The 27972-nt window shown below is 45.6% G+C and overlaps 1 protein-coding gene and 1 long non-coding RNA gene across 6 annotated transcripts in view; one reads left to right on the top strand and one right to left on the bottom strand.

Moving 5' to 3' along the window:
• LOC102404212 overlaps window positions 1-22987 on the bottom strand; it is a 39628-nt gene extending 16641 nt beyond the window's left edge. The window contains exons 1-3 of one of the 3 annotated variants that reach the window (XR_327866.3): window positions 22849-22987; window positions 19787-19890; window positions 11570-12401 (exon numbers count right to left, since the gene is read on the bottom strand). This is a non-coding gene — a long non-coding RNA (uncharacterized LOC102404212). Of the gene's footprint in view, window positions 1-11569; window positions 12402-17951; window positions 18495-19786; window positions 19891-22848 lie in introns of those variants that run through there. The other 2 variants (XR_006542936.1, XR_006542935.1) reach the window with 2 other exon arrangements.
• On the top strand, window positions 13166-27190 carry SALL2 (spalt like transcription factor 2). 3 transcript variants are annotated; one of them, XM_025296049.3, is made up of 3 exons: window positions 13166-13459; window positions 22590-25396; window positions 25840-27190. In XM_025296049.3, exons 1-3 carry the CDS (start codon window positions 13387-13389, stop codon window positions 26251-26253), a joined length of 3294 nt encoding a protein of 1097 aa, XP_025151834.3. In that variant the 5' UTR covers window positions 13166-13386; the 3' UTR covers window positions 26254-27190. The 3 variants fall into 3 exon arrangements, with proteins under 3 accessions (XP_025151834.3, XP_025151835.3, XP_025151836.3); XM_025296050.3 differs by lacking the exon at window positions 13166-13459 and adding an exon at window positions 21910-22210; XM_025296051.3 differs by lacking the exon at window positions 13166-13459 and adding an exon at window positions 22291-22476.
• Window positions 27191-27972: the final 782 nt, after the last annotated feature.

Below are 27972 nucleotides of genomic sequence, written 5' to 3'. Positions count from 1 at the left end.
TGGGCCTTAGAAAGCATCATTATGAACAAAGCTAGTGGAGGTGATGGAATTCCAGTTGACCTAATTCAAATCCTGAAAGATGATGCTGTGAAAGTGCTGCACTCAATATGCCCGCAAATTTGGAAAACTCAGCAGTGGCCACAGGACTGGAAAAGGTCAGTTTTCATTCCAATCCCAAAGAAAGGCAATGCCAAAGAATGCTCAAACTACCGTTCAATTGCACTCATCTCACATGTTAGTAAAGTAATGCTCAAAATTCTCCAAGCCAGGCTTCAGCAATACATGAACAGTGAACTTCCTGATGTTCAAGCTGGTTTTAGAAAAGGCAGAGGAACCAGAGATCAAATTGCCAACATCCGCTGGATCATGGAAAAAGCAAGAGAGTTCCAGAAAAGCATCTATTTCTGCTTTATTGACTATGCCAAAGCCTTTGACTGTGTGGATCACAATAAACTGTGGAAAATTCTGAAAGAGATGGGAATACCAGACCACCTGATCTGCCTCTTGAGAAACCTATATGCAGGTCAGGAAGCAACAGTTAGAACTGGACATGGAACAACAGACTGGTTCCAAATAGGAAAAGGAGTTCATAAAGGCTGTATATTATCACCCTGCTTATTTAACTTATATGCAGAGTACATCATGAGAAATGCTGGGCTGGAAGAAGCACAAGCTGGAATCAAGATTGCTGGGAGAAATATCAATAACTCAGATAAGCAGATGACACCACCCTTATGGCAGAAAGTGAAGAGGAACTCAAAAGCCTCTTGATGAAAGTGAAAGCGGAGAGTGAAAAAGTTGGCTTAAAGCTCAACATTCAGAAAAAGAAGATCATGGCATCCGGACCCATCACTTCATGGGAAATAGATGGGGAAACAGTGGAAACAGTGTCAGACTGTATTTTTTTGGGCTCCAAAATCACTGCAGATGGTGACTGCAGCCATGAAATTAAAAGCTGCTTACTCCTTGGAAGGAAAGTTATGACCAACCTAGATAGCATATTCAAAAGCAGAGACATTACTTTGCTAACAAAGGTCCATCTAGTCAAGGTAATGGTTTTTCCTGTGGTCATGTATGGATGTGAGAGTTGGACTGTGAAGAAAGCTGAGCGCCGAAGAATTGATGCTTTTGAACTGAGGTGTTGAAGAAGACTCTTGAGAGTTCCTTGGACTGCAAGGAGATCCAACCAGTCCATTCTAAAGGAGATCAGTCCTGGGTGTTCTTTGGAAGGAATAATTCTGGGGCTGAAACTCCAGTACTTTGGCCACCTCATGCAAAGAGTTGACTCATTGGAAAAGACCCTGATGCTGGGAGGGATTGGGGGCAGGAGGAGAAGGGGACGACAGAGGATGAGATGGCTGGATGGCATCACTGACTCGATGGATGTGAGTTTGAGTGAAGTCCGGGAGTTGGTGATACACTGGGAGGCCTGGAGTGCTGCAAATCATGGGGTCGCAAAGAGTCGGACACGACTGAGTGACTGAACTGAACTGAACTGAACTGAATGTGATTTTATTGAGTTTATTTTCTAAGGTTATTTTCCAGTATCTTGTGGGGGGAGGGAATATTCCTTCTTCGATTTCAAGAAAAAAGTTAATAGTTGGGATTTCAAGCTGCGTGAATAAAGATGGACAGCTTAGAAATGGTGTGCATGGAAGGATGAGGAGGTTTGTGGTATAAGGATGGGAGTAGGTGATGGAAAGTACAACTCCCCTTGAATAACAAGCTTGTTTCTCCCAATCCTCCTTTTCTACTCTCTTTTCTCTCAGACTTTCATCTTTTGGAAACATACCCATATCCTGGTGACATTTATCCTTTGACCAAAGGATGGAACCAGAGGTCACTGAACCAGATGGTGCAAAGAAAGATCTAAACCTCATGGAGTAGAATTGGGTAGTTAAGTTTATCCTCCCTCATCTCCAATTCCTGCTCCAAACCCCACTGATCCCCTTTCCTCATCTTTGTATATGCATTTTAAAAGACATATACCTTTATACCTCTCTCTGTGTATATATCAGTTCAGTTCAGTCACTCAGTCGTGTCTGACTCTTTGCAACCCCATGGACTACAGCACACCAGGCTTCCCTGCCATCACCAACTCCCAGAGTTTACTCAGACTCATGTCCACCGACTTGATGATGCCATCCAACCATCTCATCCTCTGTCATCCCCTTCTCCTCCTGCCTTTAATGTTTCCCACCATCAGGGTCTTTTCCAATGAGTCAGTTCTTGGCATCAGGTGGCCAAAGTATTGGAGCTTCAGCTTTAGCATCAGTCCTTCCAATGAATATTCAGGGCTGATTTCCTTTAGAATGGACTGGTTGGATCTCCTTGCAGTCCAAAGAACTCTCAAGAGTCTTCTCCAACACCATAGGTCAAAAGCATCAATTCTTCTGTGCTCAGCTTTCTTTATAGTCCAACTCTCATATCCATCAGATTAAATCATATCAGATCAGTCGCTCAGTTGTGTCCAACTCTTTGCGACCCCATGAATCACAGCATGCCAGGCCTCCCTGTCCATCACCAACTCCCGGAGTTCACTCAGACTCAAGTCCATCGAATCAGTGATGCCATCCAGCCATCTCATCCTCTGTCATTCCCTTCTCCTCTTGCCCCCAATCCCTCCCAGCATCAGCGTCTTTTCCAATGAGTCAACTCTTCGCATGAGGTGGCCAAAGTACTGGAGTTTCAGCTTTAGCATCATTCCTTCCAAAAGAAATCCCAGGGCTGATCTCCTTCAGAACGGACTGGTTGGATCTCCTTGCAGTCCAAGGGACTCTCAAGAGTCTTCTCCAACACCACACTTCAAAAGCATCAATTCTTCGGCGCTCAGCCTTCTTCACAGTCCAACTCTCACATCCATACATGACCACAGGAAAAACCATAGCCTTGACTACACGAACCTTTGTTGGCAAAGTAATGGCTCTGCTTTTGAATATGCTATCTAGGTTGGTCATAACTTTCCTTCCAAGGAGTAAGCAGCTTTTAATTTCATGGCTGCAGTCACCATCTGCAGTGATTTTGGAGCCCAGAAAAATAAAGTCTGACACTGTTTCCACTGCTTCCCCATCTATTTCCCATGAAGTGATGGGACCAGATGCCATGATCTTTGTTTTCTGAATGTTGAGCTTTAAGCCAACTTTTTCACTCTCCACTTTCACTTTCATCAAGAGGCTTTTGAGTTCCTCTTCACTTTCTGCCATAAGGGTGGTGTCATCTGCTTATCTGAGGTTATTGATATTTCTCCCGGCAATCTTGATTCCAGCTTGTGCTTCCTCTAGCCCAGCGTTTCTCATGATGTACTCTGCATATAAGTTAAATAAACAGGGTGACAATATACAGCCTTGATGAACTCCTTTTCCTATTTGGAACCAGTCTGTTGTTCCATGTCCAGTTCTAACTGTTGCTTCCTGACCTGCATATAGGTTTCTCAAGAGGCAGATCAGGTGGTCTGGGATTCCCATCTCTTTCAGAATTTTCCACAGTTTATTGTGATCCACACAGTCAAAGGCTTTGGTATAGTCAATAAAGCAGAAATAGATGCTTTTCTGGAACTCTCTTGCTTTTTCCATGATCCAGCGGATGTTGGCAATTTGATCTCTGGTTCCTCTGCCTTTTCTATGACTACTATATATACCATAGCTTTGACTAGATGGACCTTTGTTGGCAAAGGAGTACGTACTGCTTTTTAACATGCTGTAGGTTGGTCACGGCTTTTCTTCCAAGGAGCAAGTGTCTTTTAAATTCATGGCTGCAGTCACCATCTACAGTAATTTTGGAGTCCAAAAAAATTAAGTCTGTCACTGTTTCCATTGTTTCCCCATCTATTTCCCATGAAATGATGGGACCAGATGCCATGATCTTCATTTTCTGAATGTTGTGTCTTAAGTCAACTTTTTCACTCTCCTCTTTCACTCTCATCAAGAGGCTCTTCAGTTCCTCTTTGCTTTCTGCCATAAGGGTGGTGTTATCTGCATATCTACCAGTATTGATATTTCTCCCGGAAATCTTGATTCTAGCTTGTGCTTCATTCAGCCAGGCATTTTGCATGATGTACTCTGCATATAAATTAAATAAGCAGGGTGACCATATATATCCTTGACGTATTCCTTTCACAATTTGGAACCAGTCCATTGTTCCATGTCTGGTTCTAACTGTTGCTTCTTGACCAGCATACAGATTTCTCAGGAGGCGGGTAAGGTGGTTTGTTATTCCCATCTCTTTAAGAATTTTCCACAGTTTGTTGTGATCCACACAGTCAAAGGCTTTAGCGTAGTCAATGAAACAGAAGTAGATATTTTTATGGAGTTCTCTTGCCTTTTTTGTGATCCAATGGATGTTGGCAATTTGATCTCGGGTTCTTCTGCCTTTTCTAAGTCCAGCTGTACAAGAAATGTACAATGGTCAAGAAATGTACAATGCACTTTAAGATGGAGAAAGAACAGAGAATCAAACAGTATATAACTGTTAAATAATATAAGTACTATCTTATAATATAAGTAATCTAGTCTCATAAAAATGCTTGACTGCAAGGAGGCACAGAATTCTCCAAAATGTACACAATGAATATTTTTTTTAAGTCTAGTTGATTTACAATGTGGTGTTAGTTTCTGTTGTACAGCAAAATGATTCAGATATATATATGTGTCTTCGTATACTTTTCTATTATAGTTTATGAAAAGATATTAAATATAGTACCCTGTACTGTACAGTACAACATACTTGTTTATTTTATATATAGTAGTATGTATCTGCTAATCCTAGACTCCTAATTCATCCCTCCTCCACCCCCTTCCCCCTTTGATAATCTTAAATGTGTTCCCTTGTCTGTAAGTCTACTGCAGTTTTGTAAGTTCATTTGCATCATATTTTAGATTCCACATATAAACAGTATCATATATTTGTCATTCTCTTTCTGATATGATAATCTTAATATGATAATCTCTAGGCCCACCCATTTTGCTACAAATGGCATTATTTCATTCTTTTTTTGGCTGAATAATATTCCATTGTGTATATATACCACATCTTCTTTATCCATTCATGTGTTGATGGAAACTTAGGTTACTTCCATGTCTTGGCTATTGTAAATAGTGTTTCTATAAACATTGGGGTGCATGTGTCTTTTCAAGTTAGAGTTTTCATCTTTTCTGGTTATATACCTGGGAGTGGGATTGCTGGATCACATGGTAACTCTATTTCTAGTTTTTAAAGTAAACTTCATACTATTTTCCCAAGTGGTGGTTTACTTGATAAGTCATGTCCGACTCTTGTGACTCCATGGACTGTAGCCCACTAGGCTCCTCTATCCACAGGATTTTCCAGGCAAGAATGCTAGAGTGGGTTGCCATTTCCTTCTCCAGGAGATCTTCCTGACCCAGGGATCAAACCCAGGTTTCCTGCACTGCAGATGGATTCTTTACTGACTGAGCCACGAGGGAAGCCCATTTTCCATAATAGCTGTACCGATTCACATTACCACCAACAGGATAGGAGTGTTCCCTTTTCTCCATACCTTTTCCAGCATTATTATTTGTAAACTTTTTAGTGATGGTCATTTTGACCAGAGTAGGTGATTCCTCATTGTAGTTTTGACTTGCTTTCATCTAATAATTAGCAATGTTGGGTATCTTTTCATGTGCCTGCAGGCCATCTGTATGACTTCTTTGGAGAAATGTCTAGGTCTTATCCCATTTATCAGCTGGGTTGTTTGGTTTTTATTACTGAGTTATATGAGCTGTGGGCTTCTCTGGTAGCTCAGAGGTTAAAGCATCTGCCTGCAATGCGGGGGAGCTGGGTTCAATCCCTGGGTTGGGAAGATCTCCCGGAGAAGGAAATGGCAACCCACTCCAGTATTCTTGCCTGGAAAGTCCCATGGACAAAGGAGCCTGGTGGGCTATACTCCACGGGGTAGCAAAGAGTCAGACACGACTGAGGGACTTCACTTCACTATATGAGCTGTTTGTGTATTTTGGAAATTATGCGCTTGTCAGTCTTATCATTTGCAAACATTTTCTCCCATTCCATAGGTTGTGTGTTTATTTTTGCTTATGGTTTCCTTTGCTGTGCAATAGCCTATAAATCGGATTGGTCCCATTTGTTTATTTTTGCTTTTATTTCTATTGCCTTGGAAGACTGACTTAAGAACACATTGCTAAGATTTACGTACCAGAATGTTTCACCTATGTTCTCTTCTAGGTACACTGTGTATCCTTAACTTCCACGTTTAAGCCGGCTGCTATTCACCTCAAACCTACAAGTTCAGTAAAGTCAATATTTACAGCAACTCTTCCAGTTCTTCACTTTGCTCTCTGTTAACTCATTTCCTATTCCAGCCCCTTTGGACTCACTGGTTGCCTTCAGGATCTTCAGCTCTTCCTGGTTCTCCTCAAGTATTCTGGCTTTGATTTGCCCCATCAGCTCTCCTCACTTTGAACTATCTTCTGTATAAACTGGCTCTAATCAACTCCACGAGAACCATGTGTCCTGGCTCATTTCAAGGCCATAAAAGCAGTTCCAGGATAAATGAGGAACCACATCAGAAGTCCCTATGAATCTTGGGTGACTTATGGACTTATGGAATTATGGATGAGGGATAAAGCAGTGGCATAGTTTGGAACTGGAAATCATGTCCAAAACAAATAAAGACCTGTCACCAAAAGATTAAAGTCCAAACCATTACAAAATAGCTGCATAATAATAAACTGGAAAACACTTGTTTTATTTTCTGTTGTGCAATAGGTACTTAGTGTAAACAGATATTTAAAAAAAAAAATCTGTTGAATGAGTGTGAATGAATAAGGGACGATATAAAGGATTTGCAATTAAAATATAATTAGGAATCAATTTGACATAATCAACACTTTTTTTTAATACTAGAATTAGTCACTGGGGGATCCCATTCCTGGGAATAATCTCCAATGTGGGAAATAGATTATTATTTAATTGAATAGCTTAAGGTATGAAGTTATCAGAATGAAATTGGCTTCTAAAATACGTTGGTACCCACAAGAAAAAAAGTTCATAAATTCTAGAGAAGATGGAGAAATTAAGAGCTATCTTTTCAAGTTTTACTTCTGCTTGGGTTCTCTCTCATTCTTGCCTCTAGCCATTTATTCTTTACATAGTGCAAAGGGCAATTCCTTGAGATAAGATCTGGTTTTGGAGAATCTTTTGAAAAGTCTTTTAACCTCTCTTGGTCTTAGTTTCTTTATCTGAAAAGCAAGAGATTTGGAAATGATCCCTATGGCCCCATCTAGCTCCAAAGTCCTTGAGAACCCACTTGTTCTTAAAGTTGCCTTCTGAAGGCTCTGACCATGTTTCTATGATAGCTGTCAGTTATTCACATTTTCTGACATAATTTCAATCCCTTTTTTCCTATCCCTCCAAAGATTTTCATCTGTGACTCTTTCTTTCCCAGCACTCTGAATTGCTCCTTCTCATGGCTTGGTTTGTTTGCCTTTGTCATCATTCTCCCCACCCCACCTTTGCGTCTCACTGTTTGTACCTCATTTGTTGACTTGCTGATTTTCTTTAAAACAACTAACCTTAGGCTCTCTGGAACTTTAGCAAATTGTTCCTATAATTTTTTCCTTCAAAACACAGGCACATATACTACCCACCAATCCCGACCCTAGGCTTCTCCCCCTGCCTACTAGGCTCATGCCCTTCCCCCACAACCTCCTGCTCCTGTTCCACAACCTTGACCTTTTCACAAACTCCATTTCCCCTTTATTTAACAAGAGTAATATTGAAAAACCAAGGAAAGCAAAAAGAATAACTTCTCTCCTTTCTCTTATGAATGTTTAAATCCCTGCCATCTTTTGCCAAATGAACTCCGAAAAGAAACCCCAGACAGGACTCAATCTGAATGACCTCCTTGATCTTCACTCCCTCCCTCTGCCCCTAAAACACCATGGCAACTGTCACCTGAAAGAGGCCACGCAGAAATCAGCTGAAAAGACCAGGGATCGCTTGCCAGTGCTTTCTTATTTTATAAAGTTCTGCAAAGGGCACTCTTCCCTTACTTTTTATTGCCTTACTCCCTAATGAAAGACCATTGGACCATGTGGTAATATATGTAATTAAAAGAATCATAATTTGTAGATATTTACTTGTGGGTCTTCAAATTTTCCTTGCAAGTTGAAAGTTCAAGTCATACTACAGGTCTGCACCCAGAAAGTGAGGCCTATAACAGACAGAAATCAGGGGGATGGCAATAAATGATCACACTGTGGTGAAAAACACGGGTTGTCAAGTCAGGCATTGCTTGGGCAAATTTCACTCTGCCACTTATCAGCTATCAGACCTTGAATAAGAAAGCTACTTTGTCTCTTGTGCCTCAGTTTCTTTACTGCAAAATAGGGTGTTCTGCTTGCCTAAAATGGGGATTATATAATGCTCCCTTGCAAAGTTTTTTTTTTTTTTGCAACAGAATTTTTCCTAAGGTTGTATTTCATGCTGGTGTGCCCATAAACCAAACAAATGATTTTATACATATCAATACTTCCTTTGCCAACAAAGGTCCATATAATCAAAGCTACGGTTTTTCCATAGTCATGTATGGATGTGAGAGTTGGACCATAAAGAAGGCTGAACGTCAAAGAATTGATGCTTTTGAACTGTGGTGCTGAAGAAGACTCCAGAGAGTCCCCTGGACCGCAGGGAGACCAAAACTGCCAATCCTAAAGGAAATCAATCCTGAATAGTTACTGGAAGGACCGATGATGAAGCCGAAGCTCCAACACCCTGGCCACCCGATGCGAAGAACTGTCTCATTAGAAAAAACCCTAATGCTGGGAAAGATTGACGGCAGGAGAACAAGAGGATGACAGAGGATGAGATGGTTAGGCAGGACCACCGACTCGATGGACATGAGTTCAAGCAAGCTCCAGGAGCTGATGATGGACAGGGAAACCCGGCATGATGAAGTCCATGGGGTCACAAAGAGTCAGACACGACTGAGAAACCCAACAACAACCCTTGCAAAGTTATTTAAAGGATTAAAGGAGTGTGATACAATCAAAGGGCGTGATACTGCAGAGTGCACCTTAGCTATGATTAGCTATTGTTACGGCTATCATAGAAAGGTTACATGTCATATCATAGAACGGTTTCTAGATTCCTAGTTTTGTTCTCTTGCAATTAAAATCAAATTCCTCATGGGATTCCAACTCCTAGGAAGGTACAGAAAGTGCTTCCACAATGCCTCCTCTTCTACAAACTAGAAAAAGAGGAATGCTAACAGCAGAGTATTGTCCTGAGAGAAGAGGCCTTGAATGAAATGCCAAAGAATTTCCTGGACCCCCATTCGACTGAGGTTGTATTTTTAGAGCAAAAGCCACTCTGAGTTTAGAAACGCTCTTCAGAGACTTCAAAGTGTATTACTCTCAACCACATCAACAAACATTTGGCCAACAGTAGTACGCATATTTGGGAGGCATCTTGTTTACTGGGACCACACACTGGACTCACTTCATGTGTACATGGATTGCCTTGTAATCCCCTAGGTATCTACAACCTGGTTTCAAAAGCAACAGTCAAGCTCAACTGTCTCAAACTGCAAAAGAATCATTTAAGAGTTTATTTTTAAATCTTAGGCTTCAGACTCAGAGACTGATTAAGGAGATCAGGGGTAGAGGCTAGGAATGTGAATTCTCCATAAATTCCCCATGTGATTACCTGTGATTACAGTGAATCCAGAGGAGTTACAGAGCTCTGGGAATTAGCATCCCTGACTGGGCCCTCTTCTTTCTCTTCCTCAGAGGATCTCATTCCAATCACCTTCTCTTTGTTTCTCACAGTTCTGGGCTTCTTTGACTGCACTATTGTGCTGATATCACAAAACAACGTGCAGGAAAATCTCTGAGAGTCAAACATAATGACTGGCTTGATCAAGCAGTAATATTCAAGTATACTTCAATTTTTTCCAAAAGCAACAACATATCTTTGCTTTTTAAGGACATATTTTTTGATAATAAGAGTACCCTAACATCCATTTAAACTAATTCAGAGGCAACCTGTGCTCACAAAGGAAGGATACAGTGTCCTGCTTGAAAAGTAGGAGTCCTGAGCAAAGTCCTGCTTTGGCTCCATGACGTAAACTCCCAACAGTATTTTATCCCTTAAGAGAGGAAAAATTTTAAGTCAATAGGGAAGCCAAAATAGAAAATACTGGTAAAATTAGCAAATATCATAAAAAGGAACCACAAAGCCAGAATAAAGAGTCCATCTTCACCACCAACTACTTCCTGCCCAAAATATCCTCCCACTCTGCCCCCCACCCCCAAAGCCTCTCAGGTTTCCACACAGGGGAAGGAACTGGGGGTAGGGTGCTAGGGTAAGTCCTTTTTTCCCATCCTTCATTATCTTCAATGCCGAGTGTGCCTCGTGAGCTTTTTGGGAACTTAAATGCTTAGTTTACAAGGTCAAATGACAATGGAACATTTTCCAAAAATTAAATCACCAATTACAGAAGGAAACGTGCTGTTTTCATATTGTTTTCTTCTACTAAATTTCTCCCAATCTCTCTCTTATTTCTCTCTCTTTTCATTCTCTTGCTCTTTCTCTCCCTCCCTTCTTTTCTCCCTCTCCCTCCCTCTCCCTCCCTCTCTCTCCTCCTCCTCCCCTCTCCACTTCACCACACACAGAAACCCCTTTTCAAAGGGGCTTTTTTCCAACTCAGTGAAGTAAAGTCTTTGCCCCTTTGTGGGGAAGGCTCATTAACATTCCCACAGCAGCATCTCTTCAAGGATTTTACTTTTGTAACTCTGTGGGGAGGTCAAGAGGCCACAGTGGAGAGGTAAAAGGAAAAAATGGTAAATGGGGGAGGGCGGAAGAAAGGAGAGGAGGGGAAAGAGCCCTTCCTTTCACAATAAGGACAGCAAGAAAGAGGGTGGACCAAAGTAGGGAAAGACCAGGCAGACAAGACTCAGGAAAGAGATGAATTCTGGGCCCCCAGATGTGCCCTTGGAGATCTCCAGACTCCTAAGGAAAGCAGAATGCTATGTTCCTTCTCTCATTTCTTTTCCTCAAAGAGGAAGTACCTGATGGAAACAGTGGAATTATAGCGTGACAAAACCCAGTCTATTCCACTGAGAAATTAGGACTTTCCTGGCCTCTGTGTTCCCATTTCCTCCACAATAACCTAGTGATGAGTGCACCTGTCTACCACAAGGAGGTTAACAGGATGAATAAGACAATGTTAGCAAGAGTTCTGAGGATTGCCCATGAGGGAGCCACTCAAGGTCCTGACCCCAAAAATCTGGGAAAATAATGGAGACTCCATGAACTCCAAAGCAAAGATCAGAGTACTCCCCAAATCTCTTTAGATGGGGGTAACTGCCTCTTTTATCACCAGCAACCCCCCTACCATCTGTCTTTCTCTCTCCCTTTCTTATTACTGCCAAACTAAGTTGCACTTGTGTAAGGGAAGAAATGAAGGAAACTCCAAGTGTGCACCCAACACTTTGTGAACTTTGCTTTTCTCTGAAGACACAGCCATCAGATTTACATCACTCAACTCCAAAGGGCAAAATAATTCCCACTTTCCTAACAGATGGTGTTTCTGATGCTTTCTTATCTTAGCCAGTAGAGTAAAAGATAAATAAGTTTAAAAGAGAGGACCTAGGCATTATAGCTAGAAGATAGGGCATATCTGGATAGTCTATGCAAAGTGGTAACATTAGCACCGAAAATTCAGGGAGGAGCAGCAACGTCAGAAGTTAAAGAACAATAAAGCAATCACCCTTAAATGTGCAATCTGAACAGGAGAGACTCGGTTGGCTCATTGGCAACGATGGTTTTTTGTTATCGTTGTTTGGCCATATCACATCTTAGTTTCTTGACCAGGGATCAAACCCACATCCCCTGCATTGAATGTGCAGAGTCTTAAACCACTGGACCACTGGGCAAGTACACCAAATGATATGTTCTTAAAGATCAAATTTAATATCCACAAAGAAATTCTTTCCACAGAATCCTTGACAACTGTTTTCAGTCTCTATGAGAACATGTCACAAAGAGCTCACAAATTTACAGGAGAATCCATCACACTTTATAAAGTTCCTTTATACTGAGCTGAAGGTGCCTCCTTGTAACTTCTGTTCTGGTAGTGCCTGAATGCTCAGTCATTTCAGTCGTGCCAGACTCTTTGCGACCCCATGGACTGTAGCCCACCAGGCTCCTCTGTCCACGGAATTATCCTGGTAAGAATATTGGAGCATGTTGCCATTTCCTCTTCCAGGGGATCTTCCTGACACAGAGATCCTACCTGTGTCTCCTGCATTGGCAGGCGGGTTCTTTACCACTTGAGCCACCGGGGAAGCCAACGTCTCCTCTGGAGTACCACAGAACTCTTCTGTGTGATATTCTCAAAGGTGGCATCCCTTCAACTCTGGGAGCTGGAAAGAAGTAGGAGACACAGAAGAGCCCCTGACCCTGTAGGTATTTTAAATGAGAGTCCTTAAGATCAATCATTTTCATTTTACATGCTAGGAGTTTGGTGGCATATTGAGAGAGGAAAAAAAAAAAAAAAATGCTAGACTACTGTCAGATCCACCTGGCTGCCAGGGTTGTTTCTGTTACATCACAGCTGTGCAATGTTGGACAAGTTACTTAACCTCCCTGAGCCTTTTGGTTCAGCTGTAAAGAGGATCATCTATAAATAGGAGTAGTAAAACTGGCTGTGCTAACCTCAAAGATGTATTTCTCAAAATATGCCCCATACACGAAAATATCTTATAAATTTTAAAGAGATCTACATATACATAATGATCATTTTTTTTTGGTCAGCCTTTCTCATTTTTGACTGGCAAGTAACTAAGTTCTTGGCCTTATAATCAGGATATACCATAAAGTTCTCATTTCAGCTTATACCCCAGAAGCAGTCACATCTTCCAACAAGGTGGCACAGAATCATGAAATAACCAGAAAGCACTGTGAAGAGCTTAGAGGAAGAGTTAGAGAAACAACCGAGGGACATTTTCTGAACAGACAGCAGAGCGAGAGGCCAGGAACCCGGGCAGGGAGGAGAGGGTTAAATCCTTTCCTCTGCAGTACAAAAGAAAAGAGTGTGCGGAAAGATTAGGATTTTTGCTTTTACAATGGGAGCTGCAGAAGCGTAGGGAAGAAGCTGAAGAAAAAAAAGGGGGCGTCTCCCCTTTAAAGACTTGCAGAGATTGAGAGAGAGTCAGAGACTGAGAATCAGAGCGCGCGCGTGTCTGTCTGTCCGTCCCTGGGAAGCGAGACCATCTCTGCTTCACAGTGATTGGCATTGGGGGAGAGGCATCAGTTGGCTTCAGACCCAGGGGGGAGACCAGACCAGGTCACCCCGATTCAGACTAAGTGAGCGTTGTCCCTCCCTGTCCCACCTCTCTCTACCCGGGAATGTCTCGGCGAAAGCAGCGGAAACCCCAACAGTTAATCTCGGACTGCGAAGGTCCCAGCGCGTCTGAGAACGGTGGGTGCCGGGGAGGGGTGGGGGTGGGGGCCGAGTCCAAGCCTGTGTGGGTCAGGCCAGGGCAAGGGGAGGGCACCCGGGCCATGGGCGAAACCAGGGGGAAGACTTGGTCACTAGGGGGTTGAAAGAGTTGAGTTGCAGGCAGTAAGGAGATGATGACCTGCACTGGAGAGAAGCCCCGCTTGGCTTTTCTCAGGGTTGATTCTGTTTGTTTTCCGTGTTGCTTTTCTTTGGATGAAATGGAGTTTTCAAACTGGCTCTGTCTCCCCACCCAAGAGTTTTCTCCCCAGGTCCCCCTTTGCTCACTGGTCTTTGTGCCCGTTGCTAAGTAACCTTCTCAGACCTGAAGACCCGTCTCTTAGGGGTGGGATTTTCCCCCCTTTTCTTTCTGGAGAGTTGGGTTGCAAGAGAATGAATTGGATGAACGTGAAGTTTCCCCTGAGGGAGAGGAGAAAAAAGTTTCTTATTGTTGGGCTGAGCAGAGAACAGATCAGAGCTCCCAGAGGGAGAGAGCTAATGTCGGTCAGATGCAGCCTGGTTTGGAGTGTCTATCTGTGTCACCTGGGGTAGAGGTTGGAGGAAAGGTCTGGATGAGGGGCTTAGGTGGGTGCTTCAAGGAAAGCCAAGCTAAAAAAAACCTGTATGTGTTAACATACATTCATGTTAATACATGCATATAATTTTATGAGGATATTATCATTTATGTAACAGATTTTCTTTATGAGGGGGGAACTTTTCATGTATTCTTATAACATTCCAGTAAGTAAGAGGCAGCCAAGAGAGCAACTAAGATACTGAGCAGTGACATTGCTCAGTCTCAAAAACAGGCATAATCAGGAAAGAAACCTTGATTTCATGATAATCAGAACTAGCAGTACACACTCCACCTAAATTAGGGTTTTCCAAGCTTGCTTGGTTGTGGGTGGATGTGGGCTAGCATCTGGGAATCTGTATCTTTGCAAATATCCAGTTACTTAGGATTGAGCAAGTTTTGGATAATCTGGTATGGCTATGTATTTCACACTGGCTCAGGGATAAACTATTTATTTAGCAAACAGCTGATTCACCCAACAATGTGGTATAGGATTAAACACAAGGATTCTGAAGGCAGAATTTCAGGATTCAAATCCTGGCTCTACCTCTTGGTTAGCTGTGCAGCCTTTGTTGATTTACTTTGCTTTTCTATGTCTCAGTTTCCTCATCTGTAAAATGGAGATGAATATACTGACTACTATCTCATTGGGTTATTGAGTTAATACATGTTTTAGTACACTTATAAAAATAACCAGCATAAATAAGTGCTTAATACATGTGGTACAGTCCCTAGCATAAATAAGTACTTAATATGTGAGTATTATTATTATATGTGAATACAGTGGCACTTCCTGCAAATACTGAAATAAGACCAAAGCTCTGGGAACTCTGGGTGAACTTCAGCATTTCTTTATGAGATATGTGTCATGGAAACCTCTAGGATAATGTATTTGTAGTGGCTAAAACTAAAACATGGATTAAACTTACCTTCTCACCTGCTTAAAAAAAAAAAAGACTTGAGATCAAGTCAGTGTGCCACATGCTACAGACATACTGGCTTTTGTGTAGAACACATCCCCTTCAAGTCAGTGCTCTACTGGGATCCCACTGTGCCAGTATTAAGAGGTTCAAGCTGGTGGCATCCTTCCCTCCTGGGACACATTAGCCCCCCCTTAATGCGGCTGCAGGCCGGATGTTTCCTCCCGCTGCTCTACAGGAGACTTCCCCCCAGAGCCTCGGAGTTGCCTTACAGTCCTGCTCCCCTGCTGGTTGGATTGCGGAACAATACTGAATCCCCCCAGAGGCGTCCTCCTCTTCTCCTCTCTCCCCTCTCTCCCCACTTCCTCAGCTCACCCATTCCCTACACCACTGCTGAGGAAGAGTCTGGGAGGAAGCTACAAATTCTTTCACTCCTGCCCTGAGAGGATTCTCCAGCCCCCTTGAGCTGTAGCTCCCACTTGTGGCTGTGAACACCTGGGGGCGCGGAATGCTGCTGCAAAGCCGTCCCCATGGAAACAGTACAGGCTTGAACTCAATGGCAGCAAAGAATTTCAGTTGAAATTTTCCCTTTGAGCCATAAAAGTTAAAAACATAAATGTCAGGAGCAAGAAAGCAGTAGTTAACCTTAAGAAAGCCTATGGGTTTTCTGTTCAGAATTCTCCTGAGAGTGAAAGATCCTTGCGCTACTAGCATGACCTGGGGTGTAATGGGGTCTCATATGTAAGATGAGGTGGCTAATATTTGATCAAATCTAAAATTCCTTCATGCTTTCATAAGATATACAGATAGGGTTTCTATTCACTCCCATGCTCTTCAGGCTCCTGAGTTTTCCTTCTACCCCAGGGACATTTTTTTGTTCTGCACGCCCCCAGATTAGGTAGGGAGGGCTGTTATTTGGGGGCTCTTATGTGTGCCCTTTTACAGGTGTACCTGTGGAGCTATGGGCATCATCATGACCATCAGCAGACATTTATTTAGTAGGCTAGGGTGCCACTAAGGCTTTCAGGAGTCTTTGCCTTCCTTTAAGCAATGTTTACCATATGTGACAAGCAAATGCTGAGCCTTTGTTGAACATTTTAAAAGCCTCATCTCTGCAGTGACCTAAGATATCACCAAGACACAGTCTGAAAAACCTGTTTTCCAGCCCTCTTTTTGTTCAGCTTCCCTGACCAGAACACCAAAAACCTAACAGAATAGTAATTGCACATAAGTGATGAGAAGGAAATAGTCTATTTACTTAAAAACTCTGGAGAGAAAAAAAAATTCCTCTCTTCCCTACAGAGTTAGAAGTCGGGAATAGAGAACATAAGGGATGTGAATAGGGAAAATGTAAACTAGTGCATCTGGGAAATAAAGGAAACCATCGGAAACCCAGATATTTAGTGAGAAGGAGAAACCAGGACAACAGCCAAACAGATCTAGGGGGAGAAATGGCAGTTGGCAGATATCAAGAGCAGCAAAAGGGGAAAGAAGGCAAAAATAGAGTTGTGAGGGTCCTGTTCTCTTTACAACATCCTCTCTTGGAGTATTGATGCCTGAGCCTTTAAGCCCTAGGCACTCCTGGGTCAAAAAGAAAACATTTCTGAGTAGATGGAAAGTACTCAGGCAGGGTACAATAGAGCACTGGATAAGGAAACACAAAACCTGGTTTTCAGTCCAGCTTGGACTTGGAAGTTTTGTGACCTTGGACAAATCCAGCCTTCTCCCAGGCTTCAGCTTTTAGTCTTTACAGAATAATACTCATTGCTAATATTTGCAGAGCATTTACTATTTGTCAGGTACTATGCTATGCCCTTTATATATTTTTTTGTTTATTTCTCTGCTATTATTACCTCCATTAAAGTGACTGTAATTTATGGTGATACAAAACAAAATTTTTCATTTTTAAGCATACAATTCAGTGGCATTAAGTATATTCACAATTCTGTGCAACCATCACTACCATCCATCTCAGAGCTCTTTCATCTTGCAAAACTGAAACTGTATACCCATTAAATAATAACTCCCCATTTGCTTCACCCAACCCCACCAGCCCCAGGAAATCACCATTCGACTTTCCATCTCTGTGAATTTACCAATTCTAGGGATCTCACATAATGAAACCATACAATATGTGTCCATTTGAGTGGCTTATTTCCGTCTGGCTTATTTCACTCAGCACAATGTTTTCAAGTCTCATCTATGTTGTAGCACTGTATAAGAATTTCATACCTTTTTATTGCTATACCCCCATTTTAAAAAGAAATCCAAGCCTTAGGGAAATTAAGAAACTTTTCCCAAGGTCACAAAGATTAGAAAGTGCTGGCACTTTAACTGAGGTCTGATTCAGAGTGACTGAGTCACTGTGCTCAGTGAGAGGTCAGATCTCTAAAGTCACTTCCAGCTTCAAAACAGTATGAATTCCATGTTAAGTGCCGAGTCCTTTGATATCAGAAAAATGCCTGTTTTAAAAAAAACCCTTTTTTTGTGTGTTTGATCTAAGATATTCTTATTCTGGAAACATATATTTTTCTCACTTAGCACCAGATGTACCTGTGCCTGTTTGTCCACTGCGTTGCACAGGTCAAGGGTACACTTACTAGGTGTGAGCGACAGAGGGGTATGTGGATGCATTTAGGAGAGAGGAGTGAGGAAGAGAAGATCATTTATTCTCCCTTAGAAGTCCTCTATAGCAGCAGTTACAGAATCAACTCATAATTGGGGACACTATCAATTGGTGTTGGTCCAACATTAACAGTAAGTTTAGGCAGAGCAACCAGTCCCTTCTGAAGGAGATCAGCCCTGGGATTTCTTTGGAAGGAATGATGCTAAAGCTGAAACTCCAGTACTTTGGCCACATCATGTGAAGAGTTGACTCATTGGAAAAGACTCTGATGCTGGGAGGGATTGGGGGCAGGAGAAGAAGGGGACGACAGAGGATGAGATGGCTGGATGGCAACACGTGAGTCTGAATGAACTCTGGGAGTTGGTGATGGACAGGGAGGCCTGGCATGCCACGATTCATGGGGTCACAAAGAGGTCGGACACGACTGAGCGACTGAACTGAACTGACATAGTATGCTCATTTCTTTAATGGTTGGATGGTGCCTGAACTCTGTGTAGAACAAAGTCTTTCATTTTACAATTAGAAGTATGGCTCAAGATGCACATACAGTCACTTAAACTCATAGTCGAGTGTATATCATGTCAATTTCTGTTCATGGAAGCAGGGTACAAGAGAGTCAAAATGTACCTGTGGTCAGAGTAGAGAGAGAACCCGACAGGCAGATTTTATTTTGCGTGGAGCAACTCATTTTACTTACGTCCTAATTTTGGTAAAGTTGAACACAGGTAAGATTTGTGACCTTCCCCGGTGGCTCAGCAGTAAAGAGTTCACCAGCAATACAGGAGAAATGGATTTGATCCCTGGGTCGGGAAGATCCCCTGAAGAAGGACACGGCAACCCACTCCAGTATTCTTGCCTGTGAAATCTCATGAACAGAGGAGCCTGGCAGGCTACAGTCTGTGGGGTCACAAAACAGTCAGACATTACAGCACTTTCTACTTTTCCACTTTGAAGATTTGTGAGAAGCAGGGTGGAAGGTTTGCTGGGAAAGGCACTCCTGATATACACTATGGATCTCCTCTTTGACTGTACATTGGAATCACTTAAGGAGCATGACAAACATTGATGCCTAGACCCACCCTGGCCAGGCTTCCCAGGTGCCTCTAGTGATAAAGATCCCACCAGCCAATGTAGGAGACCTAAGAGATGCAGGTTCAATCCCTGGGTCCGGAAGATTCCCTGGAGGAGGAAATGGCTACCTGTATTCTTGCTTGGAGAATCACATGGACAGAGGAGCCTGGCAGGCTACAGTTCATATCTTCACAAAGCGTCAGACTTAGCATGCATGCACACACAGCCTGGCCACTGGGATTTTTAAAAGCTCTTCCAGTAATTCTAGTGGGCAGCAAAGTTTGAGAACCTCTGTTCAAGTCACTGCTACCTACTGATTTTTCTGTTTTCTGAGCCATCCTTTCCCAAGTTTGATGAGCCACCAGATTTAGAGAGTCACCTGATTTCATTTTTCCTTGTTATTTCAGCTCTTTATAAATTTAAACCAGCATATCCAGGTCTCAGTCCTGTGTCCATCCCAGACTTTGCGTGTGACCCAGGATAGCTTACTTCACCTTATCTGCTATCTAGGGACACCATTACCAGGTTTGTTTAGTCCTGTGTTTATGATTTCATTCGTGTCTGCCTAAGAATCCCACCCCCCTTTTCAGGGTAGGCAGTGAGTGCAAAGTGCTGAGAAATAGAGGGCTCCTCTTACAGGTGGCTGTTGATCCATCACCTTTCAACAGGGACTGAATTTACCTTTAAGAAGAGTGCAGATCAAATTACGCATCAGAAAGCAAGTTTCATTAAAGAGCAAGAAAGGGGACAGTGTTTCCCAGGAGACGATGAAAAGAAAAGGATTTCTTTTCTTGTTGGAAGACTTGACAAAACAGCAACTTGATATCAAACGTTCAATGCTAATTAACAAATGCTCAGTAGAAAGCGTCCATCTGATTCCTTCTCTCTCACTGAGGCCACAGAGCAAATGGCAGGTAGGAACCACACAAGGCCCTTTCTCTAGCTTAGGGAAGCTACACAATGTTGATGTGCTTGGGAAAGTATTGGACAGGAGTCAAAACTCTGAATGCTTGCTGCACTGAATTGCTGTGTGAACTTGGAAAAGTCACTTAACCTCTCCAAGCTTCAACTTCCTTATCTGTAAAAATAAACAACATTGCAGTTAACCTGTGACTTACCATAATTGACACAGAATTCCCTCTCCCTCTCTGGTCAGGTTTGGAAGCCTGGAGCTCCTCTGTTTCAGAGCCATTGTCCACAGTGTCAAGACACTTGTGTTTATCTGAAGTTTCAAAACAATTCAGTACAAAGTTTTCAATGAAAGTGGACATTATTAATATTATATTATACTAATATTAATATTCAACTGTGTCTATATTATATACAACTCAGTGTGTGTGTTCAGTCATGTCTGACTCTTTGCAACCCCATGGACTGTAGCCTGCCAGGCTCCTCTGTCCATAGAATTTTCCAGGCAAGAATAATGGAGTGGATTGCCTTTTCCTACTCCAGGGAATCGTCCCAACCCAAGAATCAAACCCGTGTCTCTTGCCTCTCCTGCATTGGCAGATGGATTCTTTACCACTAGCGCCACCTGAAAAGCCTAATATTAATATTACATTACACTAACATTAATATTTGGAGAAGGAAATGGCTATTACAGCTCCCACCCCAAAAGACTTCCTACTCTTAATATAAGCCAATGATATTAGCCTCAGAAATGAATAAGATTGCTAATTCCCTGGCAGTCCAGTGGTTAGGATGCCACACTTATGCTACCAAGGACCTGGGTTCAGGGAACTAAGATCCTGAGTAAGCCGTACAGCTTGGCCAAAAATAAATAAATAAAAAGAAATTAATAGGCAACATGAAAACAGACCTAATTTGAATATATATGTATTTTAGCTTATTTGGGGTTTTTTGCCACTGAACTGTAAGTTCTTTAATTCATAATATTTAGGACTCCTCCCAAAATTTGAAGTCCTATATATACATATTATTTTATCCCCACTATATTTCTCTGATGAAGCCAACATAGCTACAATATTACCACTTTACAAAAAAGGAAATGGCAGTGTAGTCATGGTGTGACTGCCCACCAGGCCTCAATTTACCAGCCAGGCAAGAACGGAACTGGGATTAGAACAAGGTGGATTTACTGATGCCCAGGCAAACCACAGAACTAAGGACTTGTTGTCACCTCCTGTAAGAAAGATAAGCTCTTTTAACGAAGTGGGAAAGCCATTAAGGCTCATTTCAAGATAGGAAGGGAATGCAGAGTACCTGGTCCAGGAGGCATTTTACCCCCTTAATTCTCTCTCCGAACAGGAGGCCACCTGTGTGCAGTGAGCAGGTGTTAAATCATTTCTAGGCATTCAACCCAGCCTGGGGCTAAAAGGGGCTTTAGGCCCCAAGAGGCTGCCTGGTAGCTCCCTCCTACTGCATTTTCCCCATTGTTTGGGGAGGAGTTCCCGTCCCCCCAGGGTTAAAGCTGGGTGGGCCTCTGCAGGCTAGCATCTCCCCAAACCGCACGTCCTTAATAGTGTCTGCGTTGCTAGAGAAGGACAACGGAGGAAGAAGGGTAGAGAAGAGGAAACTAAATAGGAGATGGCTCCTTAAATAAGCATGAACTCTATAAATGAGGTGTGGGCCGGGTGATCCGTGGAATAACTTGCATTCAGCTATTATTCTGGGGGAGGAGGGGCGGGGAGTAAAGGGGCTTAGTGTTCCGCAGAGAAGGGTCCTGAATCGACTTCCTTGGAAATTCTACCTCGCAGCCTCCCACCCTGAGAAGCTTCTATTGTAGAGGGGGTGTGGGGGTAGGGTGGGAATGGAGGTGAAGAAAACAGGACAAAACTTGGGGCATTTGAAGGGGCGGTGTGAATGTGTGTAGATAAGGGGTGGATTTTCTGGGACCCCCCTCCCACTCTGGCCGTCAGACCACCCTCTCTGGAGTCCACGTTTTCCAGGCTCAGCGGATCCTTTATCCGAAGGAAAATAAGAGAAGCCTATCGCTCTGCTCTATTGAGCAAGGCTGTTTCCTACTGTGCCCCCTTGAGCTTGCTGGGGAGGTGGGCGGGCCGGTCTGGGCAAAGACATCTGGAGATGGGGGGAGCTAGCAGAGGGCAAGGATAGGTGGACCCCCACCAGGCCCCACAGCACCTGTCACTGAGCCTACCGGAAACCCTCCTGTGCTCTGGGCTCCCGCCCCCGTACACCCATCCCCCGCCCCCCCTCTCCTTCCCCAGCTCCCGCCTCCTTCCCCAGCAGCTCCTCCCCACAGACTCCCCTTCCCAGCAGCTCCTCCCCCATCTCCCCTCTCCCAGCTTTCTGGCTCCAGCTCCTCCCCTCCTCCGCGTCTCCTTGCTCCCCTCCCCCTCCTCCGCTGCGCCCTGCCCCCGCCGCCGATCTCCATCTCTGCAGTCTGGGCCGCTGGGTGCAGAGGCTGCTGCAGCCCGGGCGGCCAGTGCCGCCTCCCCCAATCCGGATACCCATTGTCTCCCACTCCACCCGGCCCTGCACCTCCCGCACAACCATGGCGCACGAAGCCGGGAGGAGCTCTCGTCTCGGGGGGCCCTGCGGGGAGCCGGCGGAGCTTGGAGGTGCGGTAGGGCCCGGCAGGGGTAGGGGTGGAGGGGGCGCGCGGGGCGAGGGGGGAAGGACTTTCGGTGGACGAGATAAAACGCACGATTCTCTGCCCAGGACCCGGTCCTCCCAGCTAGTCCTTCCGCCCGCCGGTGACCCGGGGTGCGAGGGGATGGAAGGGGGACAGTAGCTTGTGCATGCCCACTCCTCCCTGGCCCCCAGTGCTGGCGTGTCGTGTCCAGGCGGGTCAGCCCTGAGCCCTAGCCTTCTGCACGGCCTGATGGTGAGCTCATCTCCCCACCCCCACTAGCGGTTACTGGGCTCGTTGTTAATTACAGCCTGTGTACACCCATCCCAACCGCACCACCCACGCTCTCTCCTTGTGTTCTCCCCCAGGTGATGTGAGCGAGGACGACCACCCCCAAGTCTGTGCCAAGTGCTGCGCACAATTCACTGACCCAACTGAATTCCTCGCCCACCAGAATGCATGTTCTACTGATCCCCCTGTAATGGTGATAATTGGGGGCCAGGAGAACCCCAACAACTCTTCGACCTCTTGCGAACCCCGGCCTGAGGGCCACAGTAGTCCGCAGGCCATGGAGGCTGAGCAAAGCAACCCCTCGGACTGCGCGTCCTCTGTACCCACAGATCCTACCTGGGGCCCAGAGCGGAGGGGAGAGGAGTCATCCGGGCACTTCCTCATTGCTGCCACAGGTACAGCAGCTGGGGGAGGTGGGGGCCTGATCTTGGCCAGCCCCAAGCTGGGAGCAACTCCATTACCGCCGGAGTCCACCCCTGCACCCCCTCCTCCTCCGCCTCCTCCTCCCCACCCAGGGGTAGGCAGTGGCCACTTGAACATCCCTCTGATCTTGGAAGAACTCCGGGTGCTGCAGCAGCGCCAGATTCATCAGATGCAGATGACTGAGCAAATCTGCCGGCAGGTGCTGCTGCTAGGCTCCTTAGGCCAGACAGTGGGCACCCCTTCCAGTCCCTCGGAGCTACCTGGGACAGGGACTGCCTCCTCCACCAAGCCCCTGCTTCCTCTCTTCAGCCCCATTAAACCTGTCCAAACTGGCAAAACACTGGCACCTTCCTCCACCTCCTCAGGGGCAGAAGCACCCAAGCAGGCTTTCTTCCACCTTTACCACCCCTTGGGGTCACAGCACCCTTTTTCTGCTGGTGTGGTCGGGCGAAGCCACAAACCCACCCCTGCACCCTCCCCGGCCCTGTCAGGCAGCACGGATCAGCTGATCGCCTCGCCTCACCTGGCATTCCCAGGCACCACAGGACTCCTGGCAGCGCAGTGTCTTGGGGCAGCCCGGGGCCTCGAGGCTGCTGCTTCCCCAGGGCTCCTGAAGCCAAAGAATGGAGGTGGAGAGTTGGGTTATGGGGAAGTGATGGGCCCCTTGGAGAAGCCCGGTGGGAGGCACAAGTGCCGCTTCTGCGCCAAAGTATTTGGTAGTGACAGTGCCCTGCAGATCCACCTGCGTTCCCACACAGGTGAGAGACCCTATAAGTGTAATGTGTGTGGCAACCGCTTTACCACGCGAGGCAACCTCAAAGTGCATTTCCATCGGCATCGGGAGAAGTACCCACATGTGCAGATGAACCCTCACCCGGTGCCAGAGCATCTAGACTACGTTATCACCAGCAGCGGCCTGCCCTATGGTATGTCGGTGCCACCAGAAAAGGCCGAGGAGGAGGCAGCTGTGCCGGGTGGAGGTGTGGAACGCAAGCCTCTGGTGGCCTCCACTGCCGCCCTCAGTGCCACAGAGAGCCTCACACTGCTCTCCACTGGTGCAGGCACCACTACGGCCCCTGCGCTTCCTGCTTTCAATAAGTTTGTGCTCATGAAAGCGGTAGAGCCAAAGAATAAAGCGGATGAAAACACCCCGCCGGGGAGTGAGGGCTCAGCCATTGCCGGAGTGGCAGAAAGTGGCGCAGCAACCCGAATGCAGCTAAGTAAGCTGGTGACATCGCTACCCAGCTGGGCCCTGCTTACCAACCACTTGAAGTCCACTGGTAGCTTCCCTTTCCCTTATGTGCTGGAGCCCTTGGGGGCTTCACCCTCCGAGACCTCCAAGCTTCAGCAGCTGGTAGAAAAGATTGACCGTCAAGGAGCTGTGGCAGTGGCCTCTACTGCCTCGGGTGCCCCCACCACCTCTGCCCCTGCAGCTTCATCATCAGCCTCATCTGGACCCAACCAGTGTGTCATTTGTCTCCGGGTGCTAAGCTGTCCTCGGGCACTGCGCCTGCATTACGGCCAGCATGGAGGTGAGCGGCCCTTCAAATGCAAAGTGTGTGGCAGAGCTTTCTCTACCCGGGGCAATCTGCGTGCACATTTCGTGGGCCATAAGGCTAGTCCAGCTGCCCGGGCCCAGAACTCCTGCCCCATTTGCCAGAAGAAGTTCACCAACGCTGTTACTCTGCAGCAGCATGTTCGGATGCACCTGGGGGGCCAGATCCCCAATGGCGGCACTGTACTCCCTGAAGCGGGGGGAGCTGCCCAGGAGAACGGCTCTGAGCAATCGACAGTCTCCGGAGCCGGGGGCTTCCCCCAGCAGCCATCCCAGCAGCCATCCCCAGAGGAGGAGTTGTCTGAAGAAGAGGAAGAGGATGAAGAAGAGGAAGAAGATGTGACCGATGAAGATTCTCTGGCCGGAAGAGGCTCTGAAAGCGGAGGTGAGAAGGCGATATCCGTGCGAGGTGATTCAGAAGAGGCCTCTGGCACTGAGGAGGAAGTGGGGACTGTGGCGGCAGTGACCACAGCTGGGAAGGAGATGGACACTAATGAGAAGACCATTCAACAGCCGTGTCTGCTGCCACCACCACCACCTGACACCCTGGATCAGACGCAGCCAATGGAGCAGGGAGGCAGTGATGCTGCCGGAGGCACGGAAGAAGGGGGAAAGCCTGAGAGGAGCTCCAGCCCAGGGTCGGCGCCGGCCCTTGAAGGGGAAGGCAGCAGCACCCCGTTGGTGGAGGAGCTGAGCCTGCAGGAAGTGATGAGAAAGGAGCCCGGGGAAAGCAGTGGCCGAAAGGCCTGTGAAGTGTGTGGCCAGACCTTTCCCACCCAGGCAGCTCTGGAGGAGCATCAGAAAACCCACCCCAAGGAGGGGCTGCTCTTCACTTGTGTTTTCTGCAGGCAGGGCTTTCTCGAGCGGGCTACCCTCAAGAAGCACATGCTGCTGGCCCACCACCAGGTACAGCCCTTTGCCCCCCATGGCCCTCAGAATATTGCTGCTCTTTCCTTGGTCCCAGGCTGCTCACCCTCTATCACTTCCCCAGGGCTCTCTCCCTTTCCCCGAAAAGATGACCCCACCATCCCATGAACCAGTTTTTCTGTACCTGCTGCCCCTTGACCCAAGGAGCAGGAAGTGAGAGCTCTGTAGAAGGACCTCCCAGATGTATGAGCCTTTATTTGTCTGTTTCTCTGAGTTTGTAGATGTCCTTAATGACTTTTCTCTAATCCCCGAGCTTTGAAATTGCTGAGCTCATGGCAATTGCCCCTTGAGAAACTTTTCTTCCCTCTTCATTCATTGTACCTGAGGAAAATAGATTCGCTACAGCTTTTACATTCCCAAGAAGAACCCTTTCCAGCTTCCCTGAGAATGACCCTTCTTCCCTCTCCTCTCCCCTTTGGCAGGTGCACCTGAGCACCCACATATGGAATTACAGCCCACCCCGAAGGGGGCAGCACCTGTCCCTGGAGGGCCTAGGGCCACTCCTCTCTGGTGACCAGGTCAACCTGCATGACTTCTTGTCCCAGGGCATTCCTTCCCAGCTGGTGAGGGTGGGCCCGCTGTCTCTTTGGAACCAGGACTCAACCTTCCTGTCAAGTGACCTGCCCACCAAGCCCCAGACTTCCAGTTCCATCTCCATCTCCACTGCCACTTCAGGCCCTGCACCACCAGTGCTGTTTGGCCCAGGAACTGAGGCTGGGAAGTTGCCTCCAGCAGTGGGATCCAGAGAAGCCAAGGAGAAGAGAGCTCCCCTTTTCTTCTTGTGGCCTCTTGCATCCAAGACAGTGCCTGGGAAGCCCATCTTAGACGAGAAGTAGCACATTGTACATTCCTTCTCCTTCCGCGTGCCAACAATGAAAACGGAACGGTATCTGTCTCTTGTGGCCCAGCCCCAGGGGGTAGGGAGAAATGAAAGGCACAGGACACTCTTCCTGCTAGTAAGGCACTCGTGTCTTAGTCACATTAAGGCAAAGGTGTTGGCTGCTTAATATGCCAAGATATTTTGAGCTTCTCATATCCTTCATCTTTGCCTCTCACAGTTAGCAAACAAGTGGATTTCTTGCTGAGAGGTCTCCCATGGGATGGCTATTTGGGGGAAGGAAATGTGAAGTTCATATCTTTAGCAAGCATTGTTCATGAGGGTAGTTGAAGGACTAATGGAGAGTTGAGTGTTGTAAAGCATAAGGCTTGCCACAAACCTATATGATTAATAAAGGGGCGAGATGTAAAGGAGGAGACCTCAAATTCTTGATTGGATGGGTCGATGGGTCTCATGAATGTTCTTTTGGACTCATGGTGACTTTAGTGTGCCACAGTGCACTGTGGATCAGAGGGGTTTCCTAGCACTAGTGTGCTTCTAGTTTTAGATAACTCCCTCCTTTATTCCCTAGCCCCTTGTATTTTCCTTATCTTCCTCTCTCAAGGTCCACTTCCTCCCCATTGTGCCTGCCCATGGACCTGGGTTTGTGTCTTTGCCACTGTCTGGTTCATAGAGTCCCAGACTTTGGGAGAGGAGCCCAGGTGCTGTCCTCCCTGCCTCTGTCTTGTAATGAGATGTAGTATTTACTCTTAACATAGGATCATCTGGAACAGGAGTTCTGAGGAGGAGGGAGTGAAGATTCTGCTATTGACTGATGTGAGTGATGGCTCCTCCAAAGGTGTAGGCTCCAGAGTTTCCTAACATAGTAAAATGTGAAGACCAGACAAGGGAGATACTAGTGTCTTTCCCTTTTCATTAAAGGTGTTTTAACCAAATATTTGTGTGTTTCTCCTTATTTCATGACTAAATAGCCCGCTGGGGTGTGATATGGTTATTCCCTAACATTGAGATTCCCTTACCACCTACATCTGCCAAAGCCGAACATATGGTGGTGAAGTATTTAATTTGCTCAGCCTTGTCCTAAAACAACCTCCACTGAATGTAATTTCCTTGTTGAAATTGTGTTTGTGTTCTCAAAAGGTAGAGGATTTGCTCACAGTTTACAGCCGTTGTCCAGGTTTTCTCTTTGCCTAGATGCTTCCACCACCAGGCTTTTGTATTTTATTTTGTTTTTTGTTTTGTTTGGAGTTTGAACGCTATCAGTCTTTCCTGAAACCTAAGCCAGCCTAGCTGACATCAGTTAATCTGCAGAATGAAGGTGAATTCATCTTTATGATCCTTGGTCTAATGTTATAAACAATTAAAAAAAATAATTCAACCCTAATAATTTCTACCAACAAGGTAATATAAAGGAGAATTTTTAGCAGAGGAAGTACATTGGGGGTGGGTGTGTCTGTGTGTGTGTAGATTTTTTTTTTTTTTTTTTTCTTTTTTGTTTTGTCTCCACAATATGGTAAGGTTCAGACTCTTAGACCCTTGCTTTCCTAAAGAAAACATTCTCTGGAATTTTTTCTAATTTTTGCTTTTGTAAGATATCACTGAAACCATGTGCTAAAGGGATACGACTGGTAAAATGATTTGCCTGAAGACATGTAGCCAATCAGTTGCAGAAGTGGATTAAGAACCCAGGTCAGCAGAAACTCAGTTTCACTGCTGC

Source organism: Bubalus bubalis, chromosome 11 (assembly GCF_019923935.1).
Source record: "Bubalus bubalis isolate 160015118507 breed Murrah chromosome 11, NDDB_SH_1, whole genome shotgun sequence".
Taxonomy (NCBI): Eukaryota; Metazoa; Chordata; class Mammalia; order Artiodactyla; family Bovidae; genus Bubalus; species Bubalus bubalis.
The sequence above is the reverse complement of the archived record's forward strand: the minus strand, read 5'-3'. Positions and strand labels throughout refer to the sequence as shown.

What these genes read in the sequence shown, in the direction of transcription:
- SALL2 (XM_025296049.3), top strand. Translation starts at nt 13,387, where the DNA reads ATGTCTCGGCGAAAGCAGCGGAAACCCCAACAGTTAATCTCGGACTGC. An exon ending in TCCCAGCGCGTCTGAGAACG is followed by an intron (nt 13,460 to 22,589) that starts GTGGGTGCCGGG and finishes GTTCTCCCCCAG; the next exon opens with GTGATGTGAGCGAGGACGAC. An exon ending in TGCTGCTGGCCCACCACCAG is followed by an intron (nt 25,397 to 25,839) that starts GTACAGCCCTTT and finishes CCCCTTTGGCAG; the next exon opens with GTGCACCTGAGCACCCACAT.